At 35.6% G+C, this 24,389-nt stretch overlaps 3 protein-coding genes and 1 pseudogene across 3 annotated transcripts; 2 read left to right on the forward strand and 2 right to left on the reverse strand.

The window, feature by feature from the left end:
- The first annotated feature begins 2,438 nt into the window (after window positions 1–2,438).
- LOC120136031 (FCS-Like Zinc finger 3-like) lies at window positions 2,439–3,059 on the forward strand. The gene is made up of 2 exons (XM_039152152.1): window positions 2,439–2,652; window positions 2,779–3,059. The coding sequence occupies exons 1-2, from the start codon at window positions 2,540–2,542 to the stop codon at window positions 2,939–2,941; spliced, it is 276 nt and encodes a 91-aa protein (XP_039008083.1). The 5' UTR covers window positions 2,439–2,539; the 3' UTR covers window positions 2,942–3,059.
- Window positions 3,060–4,557: 1,498 nt separating this feature from the next.
- Window positions 4,558–23,051, forward strand: LOC120136030 (60S ribosomal protein L37a-1). Its single transcript, XM_039152151.1, has 7 exons — window positions 4,558–4,696; window positions 4,888–4,927; window positions 5,162–5,250; window positions 5,340–5,422; window positions 5,517–5,581; window positions 17,137–17,144; window positions 23,040–23,051. Exons 1-5 carry the CDS (start codon window positions 4,694–4,696, stop codon window positions 5,578–5,580), a joined length of 279 nt encoding a protein of 92 aa, XP_039008082.1. The 5' UTR covers window positions 4,558–4,693; the 3' UTR covers window position 5,581; window positions 17,137–17,144; window positions 23,040–23,051.
- Window positions 6,352–8,962, reverse strand: LOC120135914 (annotated as a pseudogene).
- Window positions 20,874–23,975, reverse strand: LOC120136029 (putative casein kinase II subunit beta-4). Its single transcript, XM_039152150.1, has 5 exons — window positions 23,430–23,975; window positions 22,723–22,941; window positions 21,978–22,087; window positions 21,725–21,890; window positions 20,874–21,107 (listed from the first exon to the last, which is right to left on the reverse strand). Exons 1-5 carry the CDS (start codon window positions 23,671–23,673, stop codon window positions 20,974–20,976), a joined length of 873 nt encoding a protein of 290 aa, XP_039008081.1. The 5' UTR covers window positions 23,674–23,975; the 3' UTR covers window positions 20,874–20,973.
- Window positions 23,976–24,389: the final 414 nt, after the last annotated feature.

The following is a 24,389-nucleotide window of genomic DNA, read 5'->3' on the forward strand; positions in this document are numbered from 1 at the left end:
ACCATTATGCATGAATACAAGCAATGAGAAAATGACAGCATAACGGCAATATTTGCTACATGTTCCACTGGTGCTACTTGAAATTTGAAAATGCTACTCCAGATAACGTGATTAAATATGTTCTCTTTATTAACAAATGTCTTAAGCCGCATTGAAGTTACTAATATCAGTATATTATCGTTTAAGAATTGAGTTATTGATTACGAATAAAACGATCTCGGTAGTTAAAGAATTCATTATTATCTATTGAGGTCCATGGTTTGAGCATCGTATATGTAAGGATATGAGCATTCATTGTCAAATGATAAAAATCTTTAAACGTATATTATCTTATATTCACCCAGATTTATAAATAAAAAAAAACAATTAAATCATTGAAACGTAATAAATGCTAGTATTGGATAATATTAATGATTTGGAAATGAAGTGAGTTAAGTTTTGGAAATGATTGTTTTATCCTTTTATTATTTGGCAAATGAATGAGGAGAAAAAAAAAGATATAAATAAAAATTAAAGGATGTGTCAAACAAAAACAATGATTTTAGAGGCGTGCATGCATAAGGCAGGCTATGAATATGAACGATATTTTCAATGGCATGCATGCATGCATCCATATGACTAATGACTAATCAATGGCAAAAACAATGTTATGAGAGGTACATTTTCGCACGATTAATTGTGTAAAATCAATACTGTCAAAGACAATTTTTTTACATAGTTTATAGTGATTATAAAACTGTAATTTCTATAATTTTTTTTATTTAACTGACAAAACATATTCTGTAGATATAATTATCCGAAATCAATTTTTTTAAGAAAATAATATTTTTTATCATTGAGGACATTGAATGGATTTCAAAGACACTTTTTAAATAAGATTACATGATATTTCTAAAGAATGTGTGATCGAGGGTACAACAAATTCAAAAAACAAAGAATCTTTTGGTGATCCAATAATAAAATTAATTTAGGGAAATTCATTGGAAAATTAAAAGCAGTAATTAGATTAACTAAAACTGGAATAGTAAGAAATTAATGGAAAATAGCATCTCAATGCCAAGTGTCTAAGAGAAGAGAATCCAAAGAAACTTACAAATAGCTAAATAATTTAAAATTTTATGGGTGTACAAGAATACCCAACAATTGTAGGACTAAACATGAAAACATGCAAAAGCAACAAAAAAAGTAAACTATACTTCATGTCACTTAATTATGGGTTTGGTAACAAACATATCACTTTTCTTCTAAAAATTACAAATAAACCACTCAATTAAAATATTATTACAAACAAATCATCGACCATTAAGATAAGAGGAGTGGATTCATCTTTTTAAGTATTTATTTTGTTATGGTTAGTCGAGTTGTTAAGATTTGTTAATATGTTAATAGTAATAAAGAGAATAGCGAATAGAAAGTAATGACTTGGCTCGTGGATAAACGATCAATCATCGGTAGAAGAGAAGGTTCCATTGGAGCTATTATTTATTTTAGGGTGTCTCTTTTTTTTAAAGTGGAAAAAAGAGATAGAGAGAGGGAGCGTGAAGAGAAATGGCAAGAAGATATTGAAACATAAATTTGGAAGAGATGTTGGAAGTAGGAGTTTATTTTGGTCATGGTACTAGGAAATGAAATCCTAGAATGGCGCCATATATATCTGCAAAACGTACATAGTCTAGTGTAATAATAATTTTAATCCTCAAAACTTATATAACTTATCAATTTGTTTCTAATTTTAATTTAAAATAATTCAATAAATTTAGTCATATTTTAAAAATATAATTTTATTCTCTATTATTTTCTCAGGATGTTATATTAAATTTTTGGTATAATAATAATTTAATAGTAGTTTATTGATAATTTGTGATAGAAAATAGTTACCCAACTACTGTTTTGATCTGATGAACTAACTTGTTTTTTACAATATTCTATAATTGTAAAAATAATTTAAATTGATGAAAATTCTAAATATAAAATATTAAATTTATAGAATTATTTTAAATTAAGATAAAATTAATAAATATATAAGTTTTAGAGATTAGAAAAATTATTATACCAGGTTACATTAGACATGTGTCTAAACTTTAACAACAAAGTGACCTACATGTAACTTTTAAAAGAAAAATATTCTGTTTATTATCAACCCTATAATTAAGAAACTTTAAGTATAATTTTTCCAAAAAAGAATACTGAATTTTATTCTTGTTTATAAATTAGTATCGTTAACGTATAGGGAAAAACCCACTCTCATCAAGCATACAGGACCGCATCGTAAACCACTTACGTTTACAACACTGCCACGAACTGATAACACGTGTCATTAACAACGGGATTTAAGTTTTATATAATAGAGCGTGTAGTACTTGATTGCCCCAAGTCAAAGCTTTCCCTTTTTAAAAGTCTCGAGGCTCCCGTACTTGAACTGCTGCCCTCACTCTTCTTCTCGCATAGCCACTCACAAACTGCAAATTTGCAGTTTCGGCCATTGTTTTTCTTTCTTTTTTGTGTTGTTTTGTTATAAATCAATCAACAGTAGCGAACCATGTCGGATTATTATTATTACTCCGGGTGCCAAGATCAGTACGATTCCCATTTCCTCGATGCCTGCTCTCTTTGCCGCAGATCGCTTCACAATTCCGATATTTTCATGTACAGGTTAGTTTTTTTTATCATTCACTTTTAATTCATAAGATGTGTTTAGCTATGAGAATTTAGTAAAAACGGAAAAAATATTGTTTGAGCGTTGTGATTGATTATGGTCTTGGTGGGAAATTGTCGCAGAGGGAATACGCCGTTTTGCAGCAAAGAGTGTAGACAAAAACAGATGGAGATCGACGAAGCGAGAGAAAAGAACTGGAAATCCGGTAGATCTCTTAGGAAATCAGATGCCCAGAACTCTACTGGTAACAAAACTGTACGGACCGGCACGGTTGCTGTGAACTAATCCAGTAATCACTAATCACGTCTTGCTTTTTTCTTGCATTGTGATGTATCAATTTTGAGTAAACAAATCAAAACGAAGAAGAAACTTCGAGAAAGTTTTGTATTTTAGGGGTTTTTTTCTGGGATGATGGCCGAGGGCACGGGCATCGGACTGTGCAGTTTTCATTAATGAAAAAAAGAACAATTTAAAGATCTATCATTTTGCGATGATTGTTAGGTCATAATCCCCTCTTATATTTTTTAAATAGTTTGAACGATTACAAGCTAATATTGCTTCAAAATATAGTTGCTTGAATTATATCTGCGCTAATGAAGGGCAGGCACTTTACCCCGCTGCAACATCATCAATCTCCTCCTACTTGCACCTTCTACATGCTCTCCCAACTTCGCAAGATGTGCCATCCGCCTCTTCCAGATCGATTATTCGTTTTCTCTTCTGTCTCGGCTGCTTGAATTTCCGATGCCCCAATAGGAATCCCGGTTTCCTCGGCGATTCCTTCCTCCGAAGCTTGGATTATCTGCTTTAGTATCTCCACCACCTCACTCATCTTGGGCCGCTGCTTCCGACTTTTTACTAAACAAGTATCTGCTAACTTAGCAATTTCTCTAGCTGCACCGATCGAATACTGGTTCTGGAGTCGAGGGTCCATATGTCCCGACAACCTGATCACAACGAAACCTTGTCAATTGTCATCATCATAAACAAGTACTATGATGTTCCATGTTGAAACATGGAACATCAAAACACTAACCGTTGTTGAAACATGCGTACGGCCAGCCATTGGTCCCTCCCTTGCCAACCCGGAATCCGAAAGTTTCGGGTTGAACTTCTCATCCAATAACACATTGGATAACCAAAATCTGATGATAATGCATAGTTTAAGTGTTTTAAAAAGGAACCTGAACTTCTAAGCCCTCGTGCAGATAAGCTAATCCTTGCGCTGCTCCAAGTATTATCTGTAATCTTGTTTTCCAGGAAAGTGGTAGGAATACACGACGGAAAAGATGATATTTCAAAAGTGTGGTTCAAGCAGTTGTCTTCGTACGTATCCGTCTCAAAAGATATATAAGTGCTATGTTATTTTTATGTTATTTTTTTTTAAATAAGGTTTTTAAAATATTTTATAATGTAATAAAATTATAAAATATCAAAATTTAATAAGATTGGAACTAGATAAAAAAAATAGCCATTAAACACTAACCAGAGGTGTTAACCATTATTTTCTTGCGTTGTTGGCTACTAATACAGAATCACTTTACGTTATGATCGATGGTGGATTTAAAAGTTACAAAATCGAGAATCTATTTAAAAAAATTGAGTAGATAAATTTCTTTATTTTTTAATATTCTTTTTAATATATTAAATTAATTTCTATATTAGACTCTCAGTCATTTCATATTGAATGCTCATACAAAAATACATACGTAGTGTCCAAACTCAAAACCAATAATTTCTTAATCACTAAAATCATTTGGTTCGTGCTCCAATATAATATCTGGAATCTATCAGATATTTCGGATCAAGTTAATGGGCTTAGAAATGAAGTTAGCGAAGATAAAGTTTATTGTTTCAGGCCAGGTAACGTGCGGCCCAAATGAAATTGGGCTTAAGGATCGGGTTCTAGGGCAAATAATATTTAAGCGTGTGCATTGTCAACCCTCTTTCTCCACTCAATTGGCCGCGCATCATAGCTTTGCGAGTGGGATTTCATTTCTAGGGTTTTTACTCCGCGCATCCACAGAGCTCTCCATAATGGTACACTTTCTTTCACTGAATTCACATTGCTTCACATTATTTCTTAAATTTACTACCCAAAGTTACTATTGGTAATACGAATTAAGTAATTGTTTTATTGTGATGCATCGGACTTGTTAATTTCCTTTTAATCTTTCGTATGTTCAAGTTGGTAGCTGGTGTTAATTCTTCATCTCTTTAATTTTGTGCAGACAAAGAGAACGAAGAAGGCCGGTATTGTCGGCAAGTATGGTATGTACGCTGTTTGTTTCTATTTATAATTTGGCATCCTTGTGATGAGAGACGAACTCTATGTGAACTATTCCGTTGTCTTGCTGCATTGAAATGCCATGAATTTATAACATATTGAATATTATACTGTTAATAGCAGTCTAGTAGCTTATTTGTATGATTTTGAATTGTACTTACATGGTGCGCCTTTGCGTTTGTGTATTTAGAATGGTGATAGCATCTGGTAAATTTCAGGTACCCGATATGGTGCTAGTCTGCGTAAGCAGATTAAGAAGATGGAGGTCAGCCAGCATAGCAAGTACTTTTGTGAGTTTTGTGGAAAGGTAGTTTTCTCGTCTATCAACATCGGTTTTCTACTTGTTTATGATGTTGCTTGATAGCTGCTTATGTAATCTAACATGAAACGATGCAGTATGCGGTGAAGAGGAAAGCTGTGGGGATTTGGGGATGCAAAGACTGTGGCAAAGTGAAAGCTGGAGGCGCTTACACTATGAAGTTAGTTTGTTGTCCATGTTTTGCAAGCTTATTTGCTTGAATTGTCATTTCTCCATCTAATTACATTTTTTTTCTGTTTTTTCTTTGAGTGCAGCACTGCAAGTGCTGTTACTGTCAGGAGTACCATTCGGAGGCTTAGGGAGCAGACCGAGAGTTAATGCTTCTGTTCTTTTCTTTTCATTTTTGATGTATGGAACTCTACTGCAGTGGATCGCAAACATGTTTTTACCATTTGGGATATTTTGATCTTTTAACTCGATTGAAGCAGTCTTGGTGTTTAAGAATGGTTACATTGCAACATTCTCTAGTAGTTGCTGTTTCCCTGCCCTTAGTTCTGATAAGTTTTATGTCCTTCCATGTATTAATATGTTACCCCCAAAGCACTGCAATTGAACTTGGCATATTATTGATTAATTACCTTGCTCTTGTCTGAAGAAAGCAAAAGATGCAAGATTTCCTTCATTGCAGAAACATTCAAGTTCACGACAAACATTGACTAGCTGGATGAGGTTTCAACTGCCTCTCCTACGACCACTTACATATTATTACATAATAATCTACCCCATCTTTACAAAACTGCACCAAGGAAAGGCAGCAGCTATAACTAATAAGATATATGGATGGTGCCATTACCATCATCAAGCCCCTTTCTATGCAAGGAAATCCGTCCCAGCACGTACGATAATAACTTCTTTTTAAGGAAAAAATATTAAAAAGATAGATTACTCTTTAGCCGTCTCTTTCTCAATGTCATGCATGGAATATGCAGGCATGTTAAGTTACTGCCTCTTGAAGAAAGACCACTATAAGAAGATAATAGTACAAGAACATAAGCCTGATTTGGAAAGTAAGTCGCGTAAACCACCATCCTCTTGCAGCAATCTCAATTCTTATGTATTTTAGAAAGTAAATGAGCCGTTTTTGATGTCTCACGTGGTAGGACTGGGAATGTTGTCACTGTAATTATTATGGATGCATTTACTTTTGAAATGCTTTAACTGCTATTACTCTTGCTGCATTTGCTGCTCTATTAGCTGCAGCAACTGCCTTGTTCACTCTCTCATCTACCTTGGTCACTTCATAAGCTTTCTCTGCTGCTCTTCGAGCCTCCTGTTCATAACACCAATAAATAAATAAAATCAGTCTTGATCCGATTACATAGTGTTCATTGACTTGTGTTACAAAAACAACGATAATTATAGCTTTGCTTGCTATGAAGGTTGAATTTTGACCATCTGATTAACAAAATTTCCATCCTAAGAATTTTTCATCCTTTCATACCAAGCAAAGGCTGAAAGATAACTGTGTTGTATTGCAGAGTATAACTCTTAATATGCATTTGGCCTCTCCTTTCCACAATTTACATCGTTGTGGAACTCGGGTTCCACGAATTACTTTGAATTGCTACAAGTGGTTCATCTATGATATCTCACATTGGATGATCACATTTAACATAAAATAACACAAGTAAGATGGGACCATCCAAATGGATGATAGGCAAAGTGAACAAAATATCACATAATGCACCAAATACCTCTTCATTAATATTTAAAAGGGATTAAAAATCAAAATTAAAAAAGTCTAAGTACCTGAACCGCATTTAGTACTTTGAATGATAAACAGCAACAGGCAACACAGCATATGTGGAGCTCTGTGTGCTTGGGACATTGAGAATTCCATTTTGCCAATGACCAGATTGTGTTTCCCCATTTCTAAACGTATACATTCCAAGCCCTTGTCGCCTACCCTCATGCCAAGCACCCTCATAGCAATGGCCATTTGCAAAACGATAGACACCAAACCCATGCATCTTATCTGCAAAATATTCCCCAGCATATGTATCTCCGTTCCTAAATAAGAAAATCAAAAGATTCAAAACCACAATTAGTAAAATACAGAACCATGATCATGAAGCATATAGCTAATTAAGTCTATAGAATTAAAAGGCAACCCTGAAATTACAAAGATTCATTTAAACATAAAATACTACACTTTCCACACATTGATTGATCTTCATTTATACCAATTTCTAATCCCTACACCCTTATACTTCCCCAACAATTAATAGCACACTAGTTAATTACGAAAACATCACCCAAATCTTAAAACATCAAAGAATAACTAGTCGGGCATCATATTCAGACACAGAGAACCAAAGCGAAATAAGAGTGCATAAAAAATGATAATTAAAACAACAATTAGGAACACATAAAATAATATATTGCATAAGCTAGAAAAGAAGTAAAACAATAACAAACCAATAAAACCAATGTATATCTTTACCTAAAATGGTAATGCCCGAATCCATGCTTGACTCCCCATTGGAATTCCCCGACATATCGACTTCCATCCTCACAGGTATGAACTCCACAGCCATGCCCCTGCCCATTAGACCACTCTCCTACATAACATCCCCTGTATAGAACCTATAAACCCCAAATCCATGCCTAAGACCCTGCTGGTACTGCCCACGATACCGGCTTCCTCTAGCCCACGTTTCCACCCCATAGCCATCATACTTCCCGTCCACCCAATCCCCCTCGTACCGTCCACTCATATAATAATAATAAACGCCGCTCCCTGAACACTTGCCCTTGTGAAACTCCCCTTCGTAAACGTCTCCGTTGATATAAACTTGAACCCAACACCCCGAATTCGCTCGCTTTTCGGATTTGGACCGAGACCCAATTGACCAAAACACTGGCAAATGAGACCTTGAAAATGAAGACGACGACTTGAGCTTAATTGGAAACGAACGGGATAAGAACAAGCGAATTGAAGGAAGGCGAGGGAGAGCGAGGTTAAGGGAAAAAAGAAGGGCAGCGGAGAAAGCAAAAGCGGATAGGAAGTCGAGTAAAAAGGAGTGGCTCGGATGCGAAACTAAGAAGTAGAAAAAGAGGAGAGAGAAGAGGAGGATTAAGCGTAGGTGAACTCGGAGACGACGCAAGTGCTTGAAACGACGAATTATCCGAGAAACGAAAGATTTAGCAGCAATGGAAAATGAAAAGAAGGAAGTCGTATTAGGGGGAGTGAAATGTGGGGGCTTCGTGAAACGGAACAAAGTTGGGGTTCTGGGGAGAGAAGAAGTCTGGGTCAAAAGGGGTCTCTTGTAAGGAGCCGGAGAAGACGAAGAAGACGGCGCCGGCGCAATTGTGTCATCTTGTGAAGGGTTATGGATAACTATCTGAGGGAAAACCGATATTGGCGTCGTCTTGGTCGCCGCTGCAGTATCGGAAAGTTTATTTAAACTGTGATGGTAATTAAAATGTTGAGGTTGAGGTGTTGGAGGATTATTGATAAGATTATGATGAACGGCCGAAGGCTTGGGATTAAAATCGGAAGCGACGCCGCTGCTTTCTTTTCCGATCTGAACTTCCGATTTCTTCTGATGCATTAAATACGTGGAAAGAATCTCCCCCAAAATGAAACCCTTTTGCTTGCTTCCAATCAAAATGAAACTCTCAAATTCTTTCTTGTTCTGGCTTTTCCTTTGCCCTTGTTTGTGTGAAGAAGAGTGATTTTCTCTTTCCTTCACTCTAGAAGAAACTTTTCTTGGCCTAAATATTCTTCTTTTCTGTAATATATATATTTCCTAACAAGGCTTATACTTCTACTTTTCAAAAAAAAATATATCTCGAATTATTTTTATATTTAACGTGACTTTTAAATTTTAAAAAAAATCATGTAATTCTTTGATCAAGTATTTTTATTGTTGACTATTATTATGTTGATATATTATTTTATAATACCAACCTAATGATTTAGGATATTGATACAATAATTTACAATGATGTATGACATAATTCATAATATGATAGATATATTAAATTAGTTTTTTCAATTGAGTTTAAGAATCAAATTGATTGTTCTTGATTCGTATAATTAATATATATGAAATATATATAAATAATACTCTATAATTCTTTTAGATTAATTAAAAAAATATAATTGAATGTACTTAAATGAAGTACAAACTACGCCCTTTATTATTTCTTAATATCGTGAAATTAAAATATCATCACCACCAAATATTCTAGAATAACCCCTCATTTAATATAATAAAAAAACATGTTAACACTTACTTATCCACAAAGTAATTGGTTTAAAAATTAAAACCGACTTGAATCTTTAAAGTTTCAAACTATTCTCTCTCACTTATTTATTTGCATTTTTTATTGGGTAAACTACACGGGAGACCACCAAACTAAGGTTAAAAGTCAATATGACTACCGAATTATTTTTTGTCTCAATCAGACCTTAAAACTTTTTAATTGATTCAATCAGACCATCACGCCTTTAATATTTAACAGATGTGGTGACGTGTCTGTTAATAAATTGGTATAATTATATATTTGATCCTTAACATTTACATATTCTATCAATTTAGTCATTATTTTAATTATATTAAAAAAATTTAAATATACAATTCGAACATGACACGTGTCAATACATGATTGTAAAGTTTTATTTATGAATTTTAAATTGTTTAATTAAATGATTTTTTAACCAATCAGGTGGTGACACGTGTCACCACCCAATTGAAATGGAAAATAGAAAGACAAAGATACGCTCAGGGAGAATCAAACTTGTGTCTGTGGGTGGAGAGGAGTAACCATACGCCTAAATCATTGGGCCAAGACTCCTCAATAGTTTTAATTTACAACAATTTATGTTTGACATGTCAAAAGTTTGTTAATGACAAAAAAATTAAACAATTTATTTTTTTAAATAAATTTCAGTTCGATTAATGATTAAAGAAAAAAATTCAGTTAATTCGATTTTATTAATAATTTTCAAATAAATTTCGGTTCAACTAACGGTTAAGGAAAAAATTATTTTATTCGATTAATAATTTTCAAATAAATTTTGATTTTCGATTAACGATCAAATAATTTCGGTTCAGTTAATGGTTAAAGAAAAAAATCGGTTGATTTGGTTCGGTTAATTATTCTCAAATAAATTTTGGTTCGATTAAATAGTTAAAGAAAAATAAATTATTTTATTCGGTTAATTTGGTTAATATTTTTCAAATAAAATTGGGTTCGATTAACGATCAAATAATTTCGGTTCGATTAATGGTTAAAGAAAAAAATTAGGTTAACAATTTTCAAATAAATTTCGGTTCAATTAACGGTCAAATAATTTCGGTTCAATTAATGTTAAAGAAAAATAATTCGGTTAATTTGGTTCGTTTAATAATTTTCAAATAAATTTTAGTTCGATTAACGGTCAAATAATTTTGGTTCGATTAATTTTAAGGAAAAAATTTTGGTTAATTTGGTTCGGTTAAAAATTTTCAAATAAATTTTGGTTCGATTAACAGTTAAAGAAAAAATAATTTATTTTATTCGGTTAATTTTGTTAATAATTTCTAAATAAATTTCGGTTCAATTAACGGTTAAAGAAAAATAATTTATTTAAACAAATAATTTGTTTAATTTTTTATCATTAACAAACTTTTACAAGCCAAATATAAATTGTGTTAAGTTAAAACCATTAGAGAGCTTTGGCCCAATGGTTTGAGCACCTAGTTACTCCTCTCCCCCCACAGACACAAGTTTGATTCTTCCTGAGTGCATCTTTGTTCTTCTATTTTCCATTTCAATTGGGTGGTGACACGTGTCATCACTTGATTAGTTAAAAAATTATTTAATTAAATGATTTAAAATTTATAAATAAAACCTTTAATACATCTATTAACATGTGTCATGTTCTAATTGGATAGTTAAATTTATTTAATTGAATTAAAATAGTGACTAAATCGATATAATATGTAAATATTAAGGACAAATATATAATTATGCCAATTTTATTAACGGACATGTCACCAACTCTGTTTAAAATTAACGACCGGCGGTTTGATTGAATCAATTAAATAGTTTGGTGGCCTGATTGAGAAAAAAATAGTTCGGTGGTCACATTGACTTTTGACCATAGTTTGGTGGTCTCATGTGTAGTTTACACTTTTTTATTTTATTGATTGAATCAGACAAATTAAAGAAATTGCATTGTTTTATCGATTGATCTCGTTCTTTTAATTAAATTAATATATTTTTTGGTACAACTGTCACGGACCACAAGCCCACAACCAATGATAGTCCATGAGAAGTATCCCAAGATTACTTAAATAATGTTTGGAACATTCCGAAACCCGTCAAAGACTTTACAACCACAATCCCTTGATTAGTGGGATTTAATTTTGTATAGAAAACACAATCGTTTTAATTGTGGGATTAGGTAAAGTGTATTCAATCTAGGTCGTCGATGTAATTAGATCTTAGCCGTTCATTGAGGGGAGCTTCAACTATAAATAGAGGCCTCCCATCCTCATTTGTACTCATTCATTCATTTGAGAAATCATATATAATTCTCTCAAACTTCTTCCCTTATCTTGCTTTTGCGTTAGTTCTCTTATTTTTGCTTTCGTTAGGAATCTAAGCATCTTTGCTTGAGTTGTTTTCATGTTAACTTAGCCGCAATCACAAAGAAGGCGACTAAGGTCATACGTTCTGAGGCGTCGAAGTTCTAAGGGCGTGACAAGTGGTATCAGAGCCAGGTTTTACGAGAAATGGTACAACACAACCAAGACGAGATCCCCAGAGCCAACGAAGTGATAGAGACTCGTGCTGTTGCGGCGAAAAAGCATGGAAGCTTGAAGGGTGTCATAGCATCATTTGAGCAAAGAGTTGGTAGGTTGGAAGACCGGTATAACGAAGTCAATGAGACTCAAGACTTGATTGAATCTTGCTTGGAGAAACTGGAGTCTGTAGAGGAAGGATTTGGCCAGGAAACTCAAGCACTCATCAACGAAATGACAGAGAAAGTGGATGAGCGCACCAGAGTCCTCGAGAGCATATACTTGGCTATGAGGGTCGAAATGATGCGAGAGGTGAATGAGCTCAAGAGCGAGCTACTTGTCTACAAGGCTGCAGTGTTGAATAGGGTGACTGGGGATTCACATACACCAAGACCCATGATCGACGTCTCTAAGCTGAATGAGTTCAAGGGGAGTCGAACTGCCCAAGATGTGAAGAATTACATATGGGGCATGGAGCAATTCTTTCGCTGTATGGGTATCGGGGATGATACCACCAAGGTAAATGTTGCTTCAAATTATCTTACTGATGTTGCTATGTTATGGTGGCAACGTAGGTGTTTCGAGAGGATGAATCCAATTGGGACAAAGGAGGAGTTCGTGGGTGAACTAAAAGAGCATTTCTATCAGAAGAATTTGTGCTCGAGGCTCGAGCAAAAATGAAACAGTTGAAGCATGACCGCACCATCTTGGAGTATGTCGAGAACTTCACTGAGATATAGATGTAAATCTCGAACTTGGGCGAGTCAGAAGAGGGGAGTGACCGAACTCTCCAAGACATTAGATACAGTAGAGGCCATTGCCTCGTTTGAAGTGAAGAAGACTGATTTTCTCTAACCCAAACCAAAACACAAAGGTAATGGTACGGGAGAGAAGGCTAAAGGAGGTTTCCATAAGCCAACAGAAGGTAATGGGAAGCAGAATGACAGACCCATAAAGCTCTATAATACATGAGAAAAGAAGGGAGACTTATCGTGCTTCAATTGTGGAGGAAATCACATGAAGAGATATTGCCCTCAACTTGTTAAAGTTGCTGCCATCAAGGAGGCTGATGGGGAAGAGAGTGAGACTCTCAAGCTTGGCTCCATCCTTAGCACCATGGAGGTCAAGAAAGGACGGAAGAAGAAGGGTTGATGTTCGTTGACGTCAACGTTGCTGACCAGAAATTGAGTGCACTAATGGACATCGGTGCCTCAGAGTTGTTCATGTCCAAACAAATTGCCAAAAGACTTTGCCTTTATGTTGAGAAGACAAGTGGTTCCATCAAAACCGTAAATGTCGAAGAAGTTCTGATTGTAGGGGTCACAAAGGGAATTGAGTTAACTATTTGAGGTTGGTCCGGAATGGAAGTCATCAAGGTGATTCCTCTTGATGACTTCGACTTTGTGCTTGGGTTAAGTTTCTTGGACAGGATCAATGTTTTCCCAATACCTTTTACCGGTTGTTTGTGCATCATGGATCCAAAGAAACAATGTATTGTTATAGTGAGCTGAGGGCCTGAAGTAGGGGCCAAAGTTTTGTCCACAATCTAATTCGCGAAGGCGGTGCGCAAGGAGAAACCAACCTTCTTAGCTGTCTTGGTGTGTGATCAGCCTACCACAACCAAAGAAGTTCCCGATGTGGTGAGTCACGTTTTGGCAGAATTCAAAGATGTGATGTCTGCCGAGTTGCTTAAGAAGTTACTTCCAAAGAGAAAGATAGATCACAAGATCGGGCTTATGTCGAATACGGAACCATCCGCTTGAACCCCTTGTCGAATGGCTCCACCGGAGTTAGAGGAGATGCACAGACAGTTGAAGGATCTCCTCGATGCCGGATACATCCGACCATCCAAGTCCCCTTATGGTGCACCAGTGTTGTTTCAAAAAAAGTATGATGGTTCTTTACGAATATACATCGATTATTGGGCTTTAAATAAGCTCACAGTGAAGAACAAGTACCCAATTCCTCTCATTGCAGACTTGTTCGATCAGCTTGGTAGCGTAAAGTGGTTCACCAATGTACGATTCTTATGAATACCTTGTGATGCCTTGGTAGCCATTTCTAGATCGATTCGTTGTAGTCTACCTAGACGACATTCTCATCTATTGTAAGAAGTTGGAGGAGCATATTGAACACCTGAAACAAGTGTTCATGGGGTTGCGAGAAAATGACCTATTTGTTAAAGAAGAGAAGCGCTAATTTTCCAAAACGGAGGTTTCTTTCCTTTGCCACATTATTGAAGGTGGCGAGATCTGAATGGATAGGGACAAAATTCGGGCCATTGATGAATAGAAGGTGCCAACCAATGTGACGGAACTGAGGTCATTCCTGGGGTTGGCCAACTATTACTGGAGGTTTGTCAAAGGCTACTAAAAAATCATCACCCCTTGACCGAGTTATTAAAGAAAGATAAAAGGTGGGATTGGAGCCCGAAGTGCCAAAGTGCCTTTGAAGAAATCAAGCTTGTTATGATAAGCGAGCCTATTTTGGTGTTTCCAGATCACACCAAGCCATTTGAAGTATTCATCGATGCATCCGACATTGCCATTGGTGGGGTCATAATGTAAGATGGACTTGCGGTTGCTTACGGAAACCGAAAACTCAATGAAATCGAGAGGAGATACATGATCCATGAGAAAGAGATGACTACGGTTATGCACTGTTTACGTACATGATGACATTATTTGCTTGGGTCCAAGTTCGTGGTGTTTACCGACAATGTTGCCAACAGTTACTTCCTCACCCAAAATAAGCTTTCTCCCAAGCAGGCTCGTTGGTAAGAGTTTCTTGCCGAGTTTGACTTCTCTATGGAATACAAGGCATGGAAGGTGAATTGTGTTGCGGATGGCTTAAGTCGGAGGTATGCCATCGAGACTGTGGAAGGTACTTTACTCGAGATGATCAAAGAAGGGTTACCCCATGATCCTGTGGCCGAATGAATAATAGAGAAAGCTAAGGAGGGGCGAACCAGGGAGTTTTTGCTCGAGGGAGAATTGTTTTATTATCGAGGACATCGTCTCTTTGTGCCTCGATATGGAAAGTTACGCAATGAGCTCATAATAGAATGCCATGATTCCAAATGGGCGGGACATTCGGGAGTTGGTCGGACTTTGGCCCTACTTTTGGAGCTGTATTATTGGCCACACATGTATGAAGATGTGCAGGCCTATGTAAAGACTTATCTTGTGTGTCAGTAAGGTAAAATCGAGGCAAAGAAACCGGCGGGACTGTTGTAACCTTTGCCCATTTCTAAGCGCTCATAGGATAGTATTTCCATGGATTTTATCATAGGTGTGCCCAAGACTGATGGACTTTCTAGCATAATCGTTGTAGTTGACAGGTTTTCGAAGTATGCGACGTTCATACCAGCATCTAAGGTGTGTCCAACCGTGGAGGCAGCTCGACTTTTCCTCAAGCATATGGTAAAGTATTGGGGGATGTCGAAAACCATCATTAGCGACCGAGACACACGGTTCACGGGAAGATTTTGGACGGAGTTGTTCAAGTTGATGGGATCAATCTTGAACTTTTCCACTGCAATTCATCCATAAACTGATGGACAAACCGAACGAGTGAATGCTTTGTTGGATATTTATCTGAGGCACTATGTGAGTGTCAACCAACGTGACTGGCCAAAGTTACTGGATGTGACCCAATTTTCCTACAACTTGCAATGGAGCGATGCGACAAACAAAAGTCCATTCAAGATCGTGACCGGGCAGCAACCGTTGACACCCAACACGGTTGTTACTAAATATGAGGGGCCAAATCCATCAACACAAAATGTTGCCAAAGAGTGGCATGAGCAACCTGACTTAGCCCGAGCTTGTTTACAAAAGGTGGGGAAGCGGACCAAGAAGTGGGCTGACCGAAAGCGTAGGGACGTGAACTTTTAAGTTGGAGATCTTGTCCTTGCAAAATTAGCCAACATTTTGTGCCATACTGTAACATCCCAAACTATGGGTTAGTGACCAAATTGTAAAGTTTCAGAATTTGGTGACTAAAGTAGAAGAATGGATTAGTTCAGTTATTTATATGAAAATATTTCCTAAAAGTTGTTAGTAATTATTAAAGGAATTAAAGGGTAAAATGGTCATTTGACATTAAAGATATTTTATCCCTTTTATAAGATATGAAAACGTAGAAGATGAAAACATTTTCATCTTCTTCTTCATTTCTTCTTCCTCCTCCCCGTGGAAGCTAAGCAAAGGTGAGTTTATGATTTCCTGATTATTTGTTGAATTAAAGGTTGGGTTTTGATCATTAGAGGATAACTAAGCTTAAATAAAGCTTAAGTTATCTTAAAATCAAAAGATAAAGGAGTTATGAAATATCAAAGAAAATGGGTTTTTAAGTAAATCTTTGGAAAAGAGATGATAAGTTGAATTGGGAACTAAATTTGACTTGTCATCAGCTAAATTAAGAAGTATTAAATGTTAGAATTGGATTTGAAACATGTGGAAAATAGGGTATGATTCTTGAAGTTCCTAAAGAAGAGAGGATATTAAGGTTAAAGATGGGATAAATGATTATAAATGAGTTTAAACATGTATATGAAAGTTAGGATTATGAAAGGGGATGAAATATGAAGCATTTGAGTGAAGAGTTGATGATTTTCGGGTTCAAAAAGAGGTTCTGGGCAGAGTGCATCGATGCACATTCATAGTGCATCGATGCATCAAGGTTAAAACCCAGAATTTTGTTTGAAGGTGTATCGATGTATAGGTAGTGCATCGATGCACTCTTTTAAAATAGAAACATCGAATGCAATTAGTGCATCGATGCATAAGGCATGCATCGATGCATCCCAGTGATAATACAACATCGAATGCATTTTATGCACCGATGCATCAGTAGTGCATCGATGCATACTTTCATTGAAAGATGAAATTGGCATTTTTCTTAGTCTAAGGAGTGAACCATTAGAGTATATTAGTTATAATACTGATATAGATCTATGAATCATTATGTAGATATAGAACGTGATCCCATTCAAAAATAATTGAAGGATTAGAATCGAATCAAAGCAAAGCTAAGGTGAGTGCAATTTAATTGTACTTATGTTATCGAATAAACATTGTCTTGTGATGAGCCAGTGATGGAGTTACTATAGTAAGAAGTGACTCCTAAAATGTTATTTGATTTGTGACTGATATGATGCTTATGTGTGTATGAGTACGTGGTTACATGTATGTATTAATACATCTTGCTTGCATTACATGTTAGTGTGATTGTGAATAGGTAGGAAGGAAACAAATAATGATATAAGAATCTATTATAAAATATATGATATGAAATACATGGTTACACATACATGTGGTATGTGACAGAAGAGAAAGAACAAGTGATGAGAAATGTATTCATAATGATAATGCCCATGTTATGAGTTATGAGAACTGTAGGTATAGTTGGCATGCCAAGAGTCAAAGAACTACCTATGTCTTTCGAGATATATGGACAGTATACCTATGTTCTAAGGAACATATGGATAGTTTACCTAGGTTCTTCGGGACCTATGGACAGTTACCGAGGATCTTTATAACCTCTGGATAGTTACCGAGGATCTTTATAACCTCTGGATAGGTCCTTCGGGACATTGATCGAGCTGTGTTGACAACATATGTGTGCACAACCTCAATATACTCACATACCTTAAGTTCTCACTAGTGTACATGGGCTAATAAAGAGAATAAACAAACATACTGAATGTGATATGTATACGATGGGTGTACACGTGGTTTGAAATGTGTTTCATGAACCATATGATGTTATGTGCGTTTCTTAATGATAATGATAGAGATTATGATAATGATGGTATATGTTTATGTATGCTTTATGTTATATGAAATATTATATGTTTTATATGCCTCACTAAGTCATCGACTTAGCGTGTGATTGTTTCACACGTAGGTTTGGAAAGCGAAAAGAGAAGTAAAGAGGAACAAGACAGGTCAGTTCTCCTTACCGAATGTCAGATCAGAAGAGAGGTGAATAATATGTATTTTTATATATAAAGTTCTAGTTGGCATGTAATCAAAAGAATATATTGTATAAGCTCTGAATAGTTTTGTAAATGTTTTTGAATAAGTTAAATGTTATAAAAGTTTTTAAAGTATTCACTATTTTTATACGAATAAATGTTTGAAAAGTCAATGTGACACTTCGGACTCGTATCCGGGTCGGATACGGGTTGAGGTGTTACACATACAAATATGTACAAGAGGCTTGTGCGAAGGTACGAGGGTCCGTTCCGAGTTGTAAAGCAGATAGGCACCATGACCTACAAGTTAGAGTTACCTTCAACCATCCGAGTGCATCTCGTGATCCATGTTAGTATACTCAAATCGTACTATTAGGATGTAGAGGATCCGAATCGAGGCAAGTCACACCGAACGCCAGTCGAAGTAGCGATCTCCTATGACAAGGAGATTCAAGATTACAGGCAGAGAGAGTTATTCGACGACCAAGACACTGCCCGAGGCATGAGTACTTTGTCATGTGGAAGGGTCAACCCGAGTGTGAAGGAAATTGAGAGCATGTCGAGGGACTTTCGCAATTCAAGACCCGAATAGACCAATTTCATGCCAGAAGAGTGACGAGGGCGACACCAAAACCAGTGAGGGAGAATGTCACAGACCACAAGCCCACAACCGAGGTCAGCCCATGAGAAGTAGCCTAAGACTACTTAAATGGGGTTTTGGATATTCCAGGACCCGCCAAAGACTTTACAACTTCAATATCTTGATTGGTGGGATTTAATTTTGTATAGAAAACACAATCCCTTGAATTGTGGGATTAGGTAAAGTGTATTCAATCTTGGTCGTCGATGTAATTAGATCTTAGCCGTTCATTGAGGGGAGCTTCAACTATAAATAGAGGCATCCCCTCCTCATTTGTGCTCATTTATTCATTTGAGAAATCATATAACATTCTCTCAAACTTCTTCTCTTATCTTGCTTTTGTGCTAGTTCTCTTATTTTTGCTTCCGTTAGGAATCTAAGCATTTTTGCTTGGGTTGTTTTCAGACTGGCCTAACCACAATCACAAAGAAGGCGACTAAGGCCGCACGTTCCGAGGCGTCGAAGTTCCAAGGGCGTGACACAGCAAAAAGCCTAATATTGTATTGGATTTTTTTATTTAAATTAAATTTTGCACTCATATTATGAGTGTATTATATCTCTGATAAATAATATCTACGAGATTTATATAAAATCTCATCTATCATTATTGGGCGATGCATTATCATCTTATCAAAATAATACTTATCGTCATTCAAATTTTTAAACAAATTCCTCAACCCTCAAATATGAGAAAGCCTTCAAATCTCTAAAAATTACATATATTTTTTTGTAATTTCTTCGATTTTAAATGGGTTTTATGAGAGTCAAACCTAAAAAAAGAAAAATAGATGAAATGCATGCATTTTTATATTGGTCTTACAGCGAATGACGATCAATGACAAGTGATGATTCACTTCCAATGACGACCGGAAAAATGTAGTACCTAAAAGCGAATCATTTAAAGGATTAAAGATAAAATTGATATATGCTTAAAATTTAGTGCTTTAAACAACATCGTTTTTTGCATCAATAGTCATACTAAAATGTTATTGTTTTATCTATGTCATCACGTAGTTTGAATCTTAATAATATAATGATATTTTTAAAATCAAAATTTAACATTATAATTAGAATAATTAAAAATCTAATAATATAAACGATACATTATTTAAAATTAAATGACGTCAAATATAATCTACTTTGAGCCTAATGCGAATTTGATGTGTACTGTAACATTCATCATATTCTAATAAATAATCTTTCGGATGCACTATTCGAGTAATTTTTTTTTCCGACTGACTGGATTATTGCATTATTGCAAAAAAATCAGCCTCTAATTTAATTTGATAAATTCACAAAACTAAAATTAAGTAATAATATGTGATTTTTGGATTTGATAATATCGATGCCCGCCTTCACTTGCGGAGAACGTCAGGACGATATAGAATTGTACTCGTTCAAAAAGTGGCCGTTCAAAGCTACCGATAGTATAAATCCACGTGGCTCCATTTGATTCGGTACAAATGTCAGCGCCGTTTATATCCTATTCTCAGATGTTTAATTACACCTTAAAGCTTTGAAAATATCAATCTCACATTAAAATTGGAGGCAGCCTAAAGCTTTGGTTTCCTCAAAAGTCCAAGTACAATGGCTGTCCTTTTTGGATTGAACCCTATAAATTTAAGGAAAAAACTAAACTGATGTTAGGGCAGTGACATGCCTACCCTGCTTGAACTACTACATTAGTTTTCTTGGTTGATGGATTTAAAAAAATTCTAAATTCTCATATCATTTATTTTTTAATATATATAATCTATTTTTATCTATTAAAATTTATTTCATAGGTCTATACCCTATCGTGCTTATCCCAAAGCTACTCCAACATGCCATCATCATGCCATTAACAACCCTTTAAAGAAAACCTGGTAATAAGTTAGTTAACAGAGGAAATCAATTAAAAAGAACATAATTTACAACTCTGCCCATTTTGTTTAAGCTTAATGAAAGGATTAAAGAAAAAGTTCCAACTAATCCATATTATATGGATGATTTCAAACCCAAATTTGGGCAGGTGACCTTACGACGTAAACAATAATGCAGTCAAAATCATATCATTCTTTTACTGAGCCCCTTCAATATTGACCGAAGCGCAGGGACAAACCATGAGCCTAGAGAGGAAGCAGAAAGCAGGACAGATGTCAGAACCCTAATATGCTTACAAACGATCTGTTCAATTCATGAATGAATACATATATGTTGAGCTAAACATAATTTCATTTTTTTCTTAACATTCCAACAATTGTTCCTTTTTTTGTGCACTTCATCACCCTGTATGTTAGGGCATCATCCACTGCAGTGAAAGAAGAACCAGGGCAAGAGAAAATCACCACCGTCCCACAATAGGATATCTCAAGTCACCAGGGCTTATGGATCTTGAAGCCAAAAACTCTCGGGACATAGTTTTGAGTCGGCTTTTGTGGCTTCAAGTGTCCATATGTCATAAGAAATAGATGTGGAAATGTAGTCCCGAAATAAGCTCCGTCCATATCTTGTTAATGTCAAGAAAATTAAGCATGCACCCATGATTTGGTAAAAGGAAATAGGGAGAACCAACAAGTCATACCAATGTTTGGTTCCACCTACACAGACAAAAAAGACCTGCAAACTAAGAGACATTGTTAAAGGGCGTTTGGAAACATGTAGCTTCTCCCAAAAATTGACCTAAGGAAGATGATAAATTCATGAGCATGGGCACTCTATCATCTGCTAACTTAATAAAAAAATCCAAAACTTTAAGAATCTAGAAAATCCTACAGGCATCATAACTTTCGGGACGAAACAGGAGATATATTCACACTGCAGACACAAAATGACAACATAGCAACAACAGAAAATAATAGGGTGTCTCCCGCTAAACTAGATCAAATTATAAGGTAATTTCCTTTTTTAAAATAAAAATTATTAAGTAATTTCATATGGCTTACTTGAGGACAATTTTAATATGCACAAGGAAGGTAGTTCAAAAGATAAGTATGATTAATTTGAGTAAGATGCAAGTATGATGCGAGTCATGTCACAAGTGTAATATAGTAGAGAAGTAGAACTATAGGTATTTTGATTCTCCACAAATAGACGGTAAAGTAGTACATGAAATAGAAAGGATACTGCCTTGATATTTGGATCGAGGATAGTAAATATCTTCGCATTTTGGACAGTAGATTTTCACAGTGCTTGAACGAGGGATATCTGACTGACCAACCGGAAGACAATGTTGTCCAGAGCAGTATACTCTTGGGCATCTACCGAAGTCATAATTTTTGTATTTCTCCAACTGGAATAGGATTGCAAGTAGAATTTTGAATACAAGATGTGAAAAAGTCACGGAGAGCAAAAGAATGAACAATTACAGCAATTTTACCATAGCAGACATTCCCTTGCTAGTTAATATGTAACGGACATGTATAAGACCGAACAACATCTCAGCTGCTGATTCAACCAATTCATTCTGCTCTTCAGTGAACATATCACCTATAAAATCCAAAAAACGTCTTCTTAATAACAAGAATCAATGTGCATGGATGGCTGATGAGTTGATAGAAATAAAAGTAGGGGCCATACTTTAAAAAAAATTGATATTCAAAGCAAACTGTCACATACCACAGGGATGATGCAAATAATTAAAAAAACCCAGAAAAAATAGGTAAATATAGATAATAACATTATAACAGCAAACTACATATTCAGAAAAACTGCTGCAATAATATATTTCCACGATTCACTTTAGAGTAACATTTATGATGTTAACATTCTGCAGAAACAATTTATACAGTTGTGCATACTTCCTACAGACTACTAAACAAGCCACAACCAACTTAATATTGCATATGATCAGATTAATCTCCAGTGAGTTACAGTCTCAACATCATGTGGGTCATAATTAACCAAACAACCAAAATAAACTCGGATGTCCCCTAGAAAACTTTCATCTACCGATCTTCCCTGGCCGAACCTCATGAAGACCCAAAATATAACATTTATGGAAATTTGAATCAAAGAGGTAAAAACATCTCTTAACTGCTGGTCTGATTTTGGGAAGTAATAGCACCTCCATGAGTGGACATCAACTCATCAAATTTTGTATACTGCAATTTGAAAGTGCTTACCATGGGAGGATTCAAAATCCAACATTAAATCAAGCGCATAGTCATAATATGGAACTTGACTGCTCAAACCACAAAGATTAAAATCATCCTGGATGTAGTCATCATCAACTTCACAGAAAAACTCATTGCCTCGCAAATTGCAAAACCACGAGATCCAAGACGTGTCATCTCCATCAGAACCACTAACATCTGATTCTTCACTCTCTGTTTCAGACTCCTCTGCAATAAAGAACAATATACAACTAAGAAGAAGTTCACATTTAATAGTTAAAAACCCAAATGCTAACTTACAAGAACATATCGCAACACATGGAAAGTATTATGGCATCAAATGTCCAAACATTCATACATGGAAACACGAGTATATTTTAATAAAACCTATCAACAACCTACTTTCAGCGAGCCATGTTCTAAAGAATTTGTCTTTTAAAAACGCACATTGAAAATGGAATAGGTTAAGTAAGAATTCTACAAATAATCATAGCTAATAAAGAAGTTATAAATATTTAAACATTTTTCACGTGCAAATACACAAACGCATCAGCTCAGAGCTTCCGACGAACACTTAAAAACCCAGATCCTACCAAATCAAATTAACTCGAAAAATAAGCGAATGCATCAGCAAATACACGGTCCGTCACATGTTAATCACAGGGTTTAAAAAGAAAGCAGGAACGAAGAAGGAAAGTGATAGATAAGTAACTAACCATCACACTTGGCTTTGGATAGAGCTGCGGAGCGTAAATCGCGATGATCAAGCTGGGATTTACCGATGGAATTTGAAGGAACAGAGGACCTTTCTTTGTCTTTTCTGTTGAAGCCTCTCGAAGTGGATGGGGACGACTTCTCTAGTTGCTTGTCCAGCGCATCGTTTAAGCGCTTCCGATCCAACGTTCCTCCGACTAGCTCCGATTTCGACGACCCTCCCCCTCGATCTATATGACTGTACATAGCTTACTTTTGTTGTTGAAATTATTTTTCACCACCCAAACCCCAAAACCTCCGATTCTTTTCGCTTTCAATGGTAAAATTCAAGCTTTTAGGAGAGGAAACCCCAGAATTGAGAAATAATTAGCATTAAAGGTGGGGCGAGGAAATGACGGTCGTTTTATTGGAGAATTTGAAACAGTAGGACAGCTAAAAGGAAGAGAGTAGGGCTGAAGGGATAGATGAAGACGATGAAAAACTAGGGTTTCTGAATAAGTAAGACAGAAACACGAACTCCTCAAGGCTCTCTCCTTGTGTCCCTCTTGTTCTCTTGCCCTTTTGCTTGGTGCTGCTGCCTTGGTGAATTTTTTCAATCCTTCTTCCTGCGAGATCTTTTTTTATGGCTTAAAAATCATTTTTCTCCGATTCTCATGGCCAAGGCCTCAATTCCCATAAAAGGCCCTTAAATTTATTTATTATCTAAATTGGTACTTAATCTTAGTATTTTCTTTCAATTTCGTACTTACATCTTGTTTGTAACTTGAAATTGAAAATTTTCTTAAACTGAAATCGATCAAAACTTGATATTTCAATAAGAAGTTTAATTATGGGACTAATATTTATGAAATTAATATTTTGAACAATTTTCATCTTGGGAAGAAAAAAAAGAAAATTTTTGCTCCTAATTGGTGTTGATTGAATTCACAATCTAAGAGAAAGAGAGGAAGTGTCAGCTAAGA

Source organism: Hibiscus syriacus, unplaced genomic scaffold (genome assembly GCF_006381635.1).
Source record: "Hibiscus syriacus cultivar Baekdansim isolate YM2019G1 unplaced genomic scaffold, ASM638163v2 tig00110621_pilon, whole genome shotgun sequence".
NCBI lineage: Eukaryota > Viridiplantae > Streptophyta > Magnoliopsida > Malvales > Malvaceae > Hibiscus > Hibiscus syriacus.

Bases quoted from the DNA above. Each gene is read 5' to 3' on its own strand.
- LOC120136031 (XM_039152152.1), top strand. From the start codon at position 2,540: ATGTCGGATTATTATTATTACTCCGGGTGCCAAGATCAGTACGATTCC. The intron at 2,653-2,778 runs GTTAGTTTTTTT...AAATTGTCGCAG, and splicing joins TCCGATATTTTCATGTACAG to AGGGAATACGCCGTTTTGCA.
- LOC120136029 (XM_039152150.1), bottom strand. From the start codon at position 23,673: ATGTACAGTCATATAGATCGAGGGGGAGGGTCGTCGAAATCGGAGCTA. The intron at 21,891-21,977 runs GTAAAATTGCTG...ATCCTATTCCAG, and splicing joins GCAAGGGAATGTCTGCTATG to TTGGAGAAATACAAAAATTA. The intron at 21,108-21,724 runs GTATCCTTTCTA...GACATTAACAAG, and splicing joins TCGATCCAAATATCAAGGCA to ATATGGACGGAGCTTATTTC.
- LOC120136030 (XM_039152151.1), top strand. The intron at 4,928-5,161 runs GTATGTACGCTG...GGTAAATTTCAG, and splicing joins CGGTATTGTCGGCAAGTATG to GTACCCGATATGGTGCTAGT. The intron at 5,423-5,516 runs GTTAGTTTGTTG...CTTTGAGTGCAG, and splicing joins GGAGGCGCTTACACTATGAA to CACTGCAAGTGCTGTTACTG.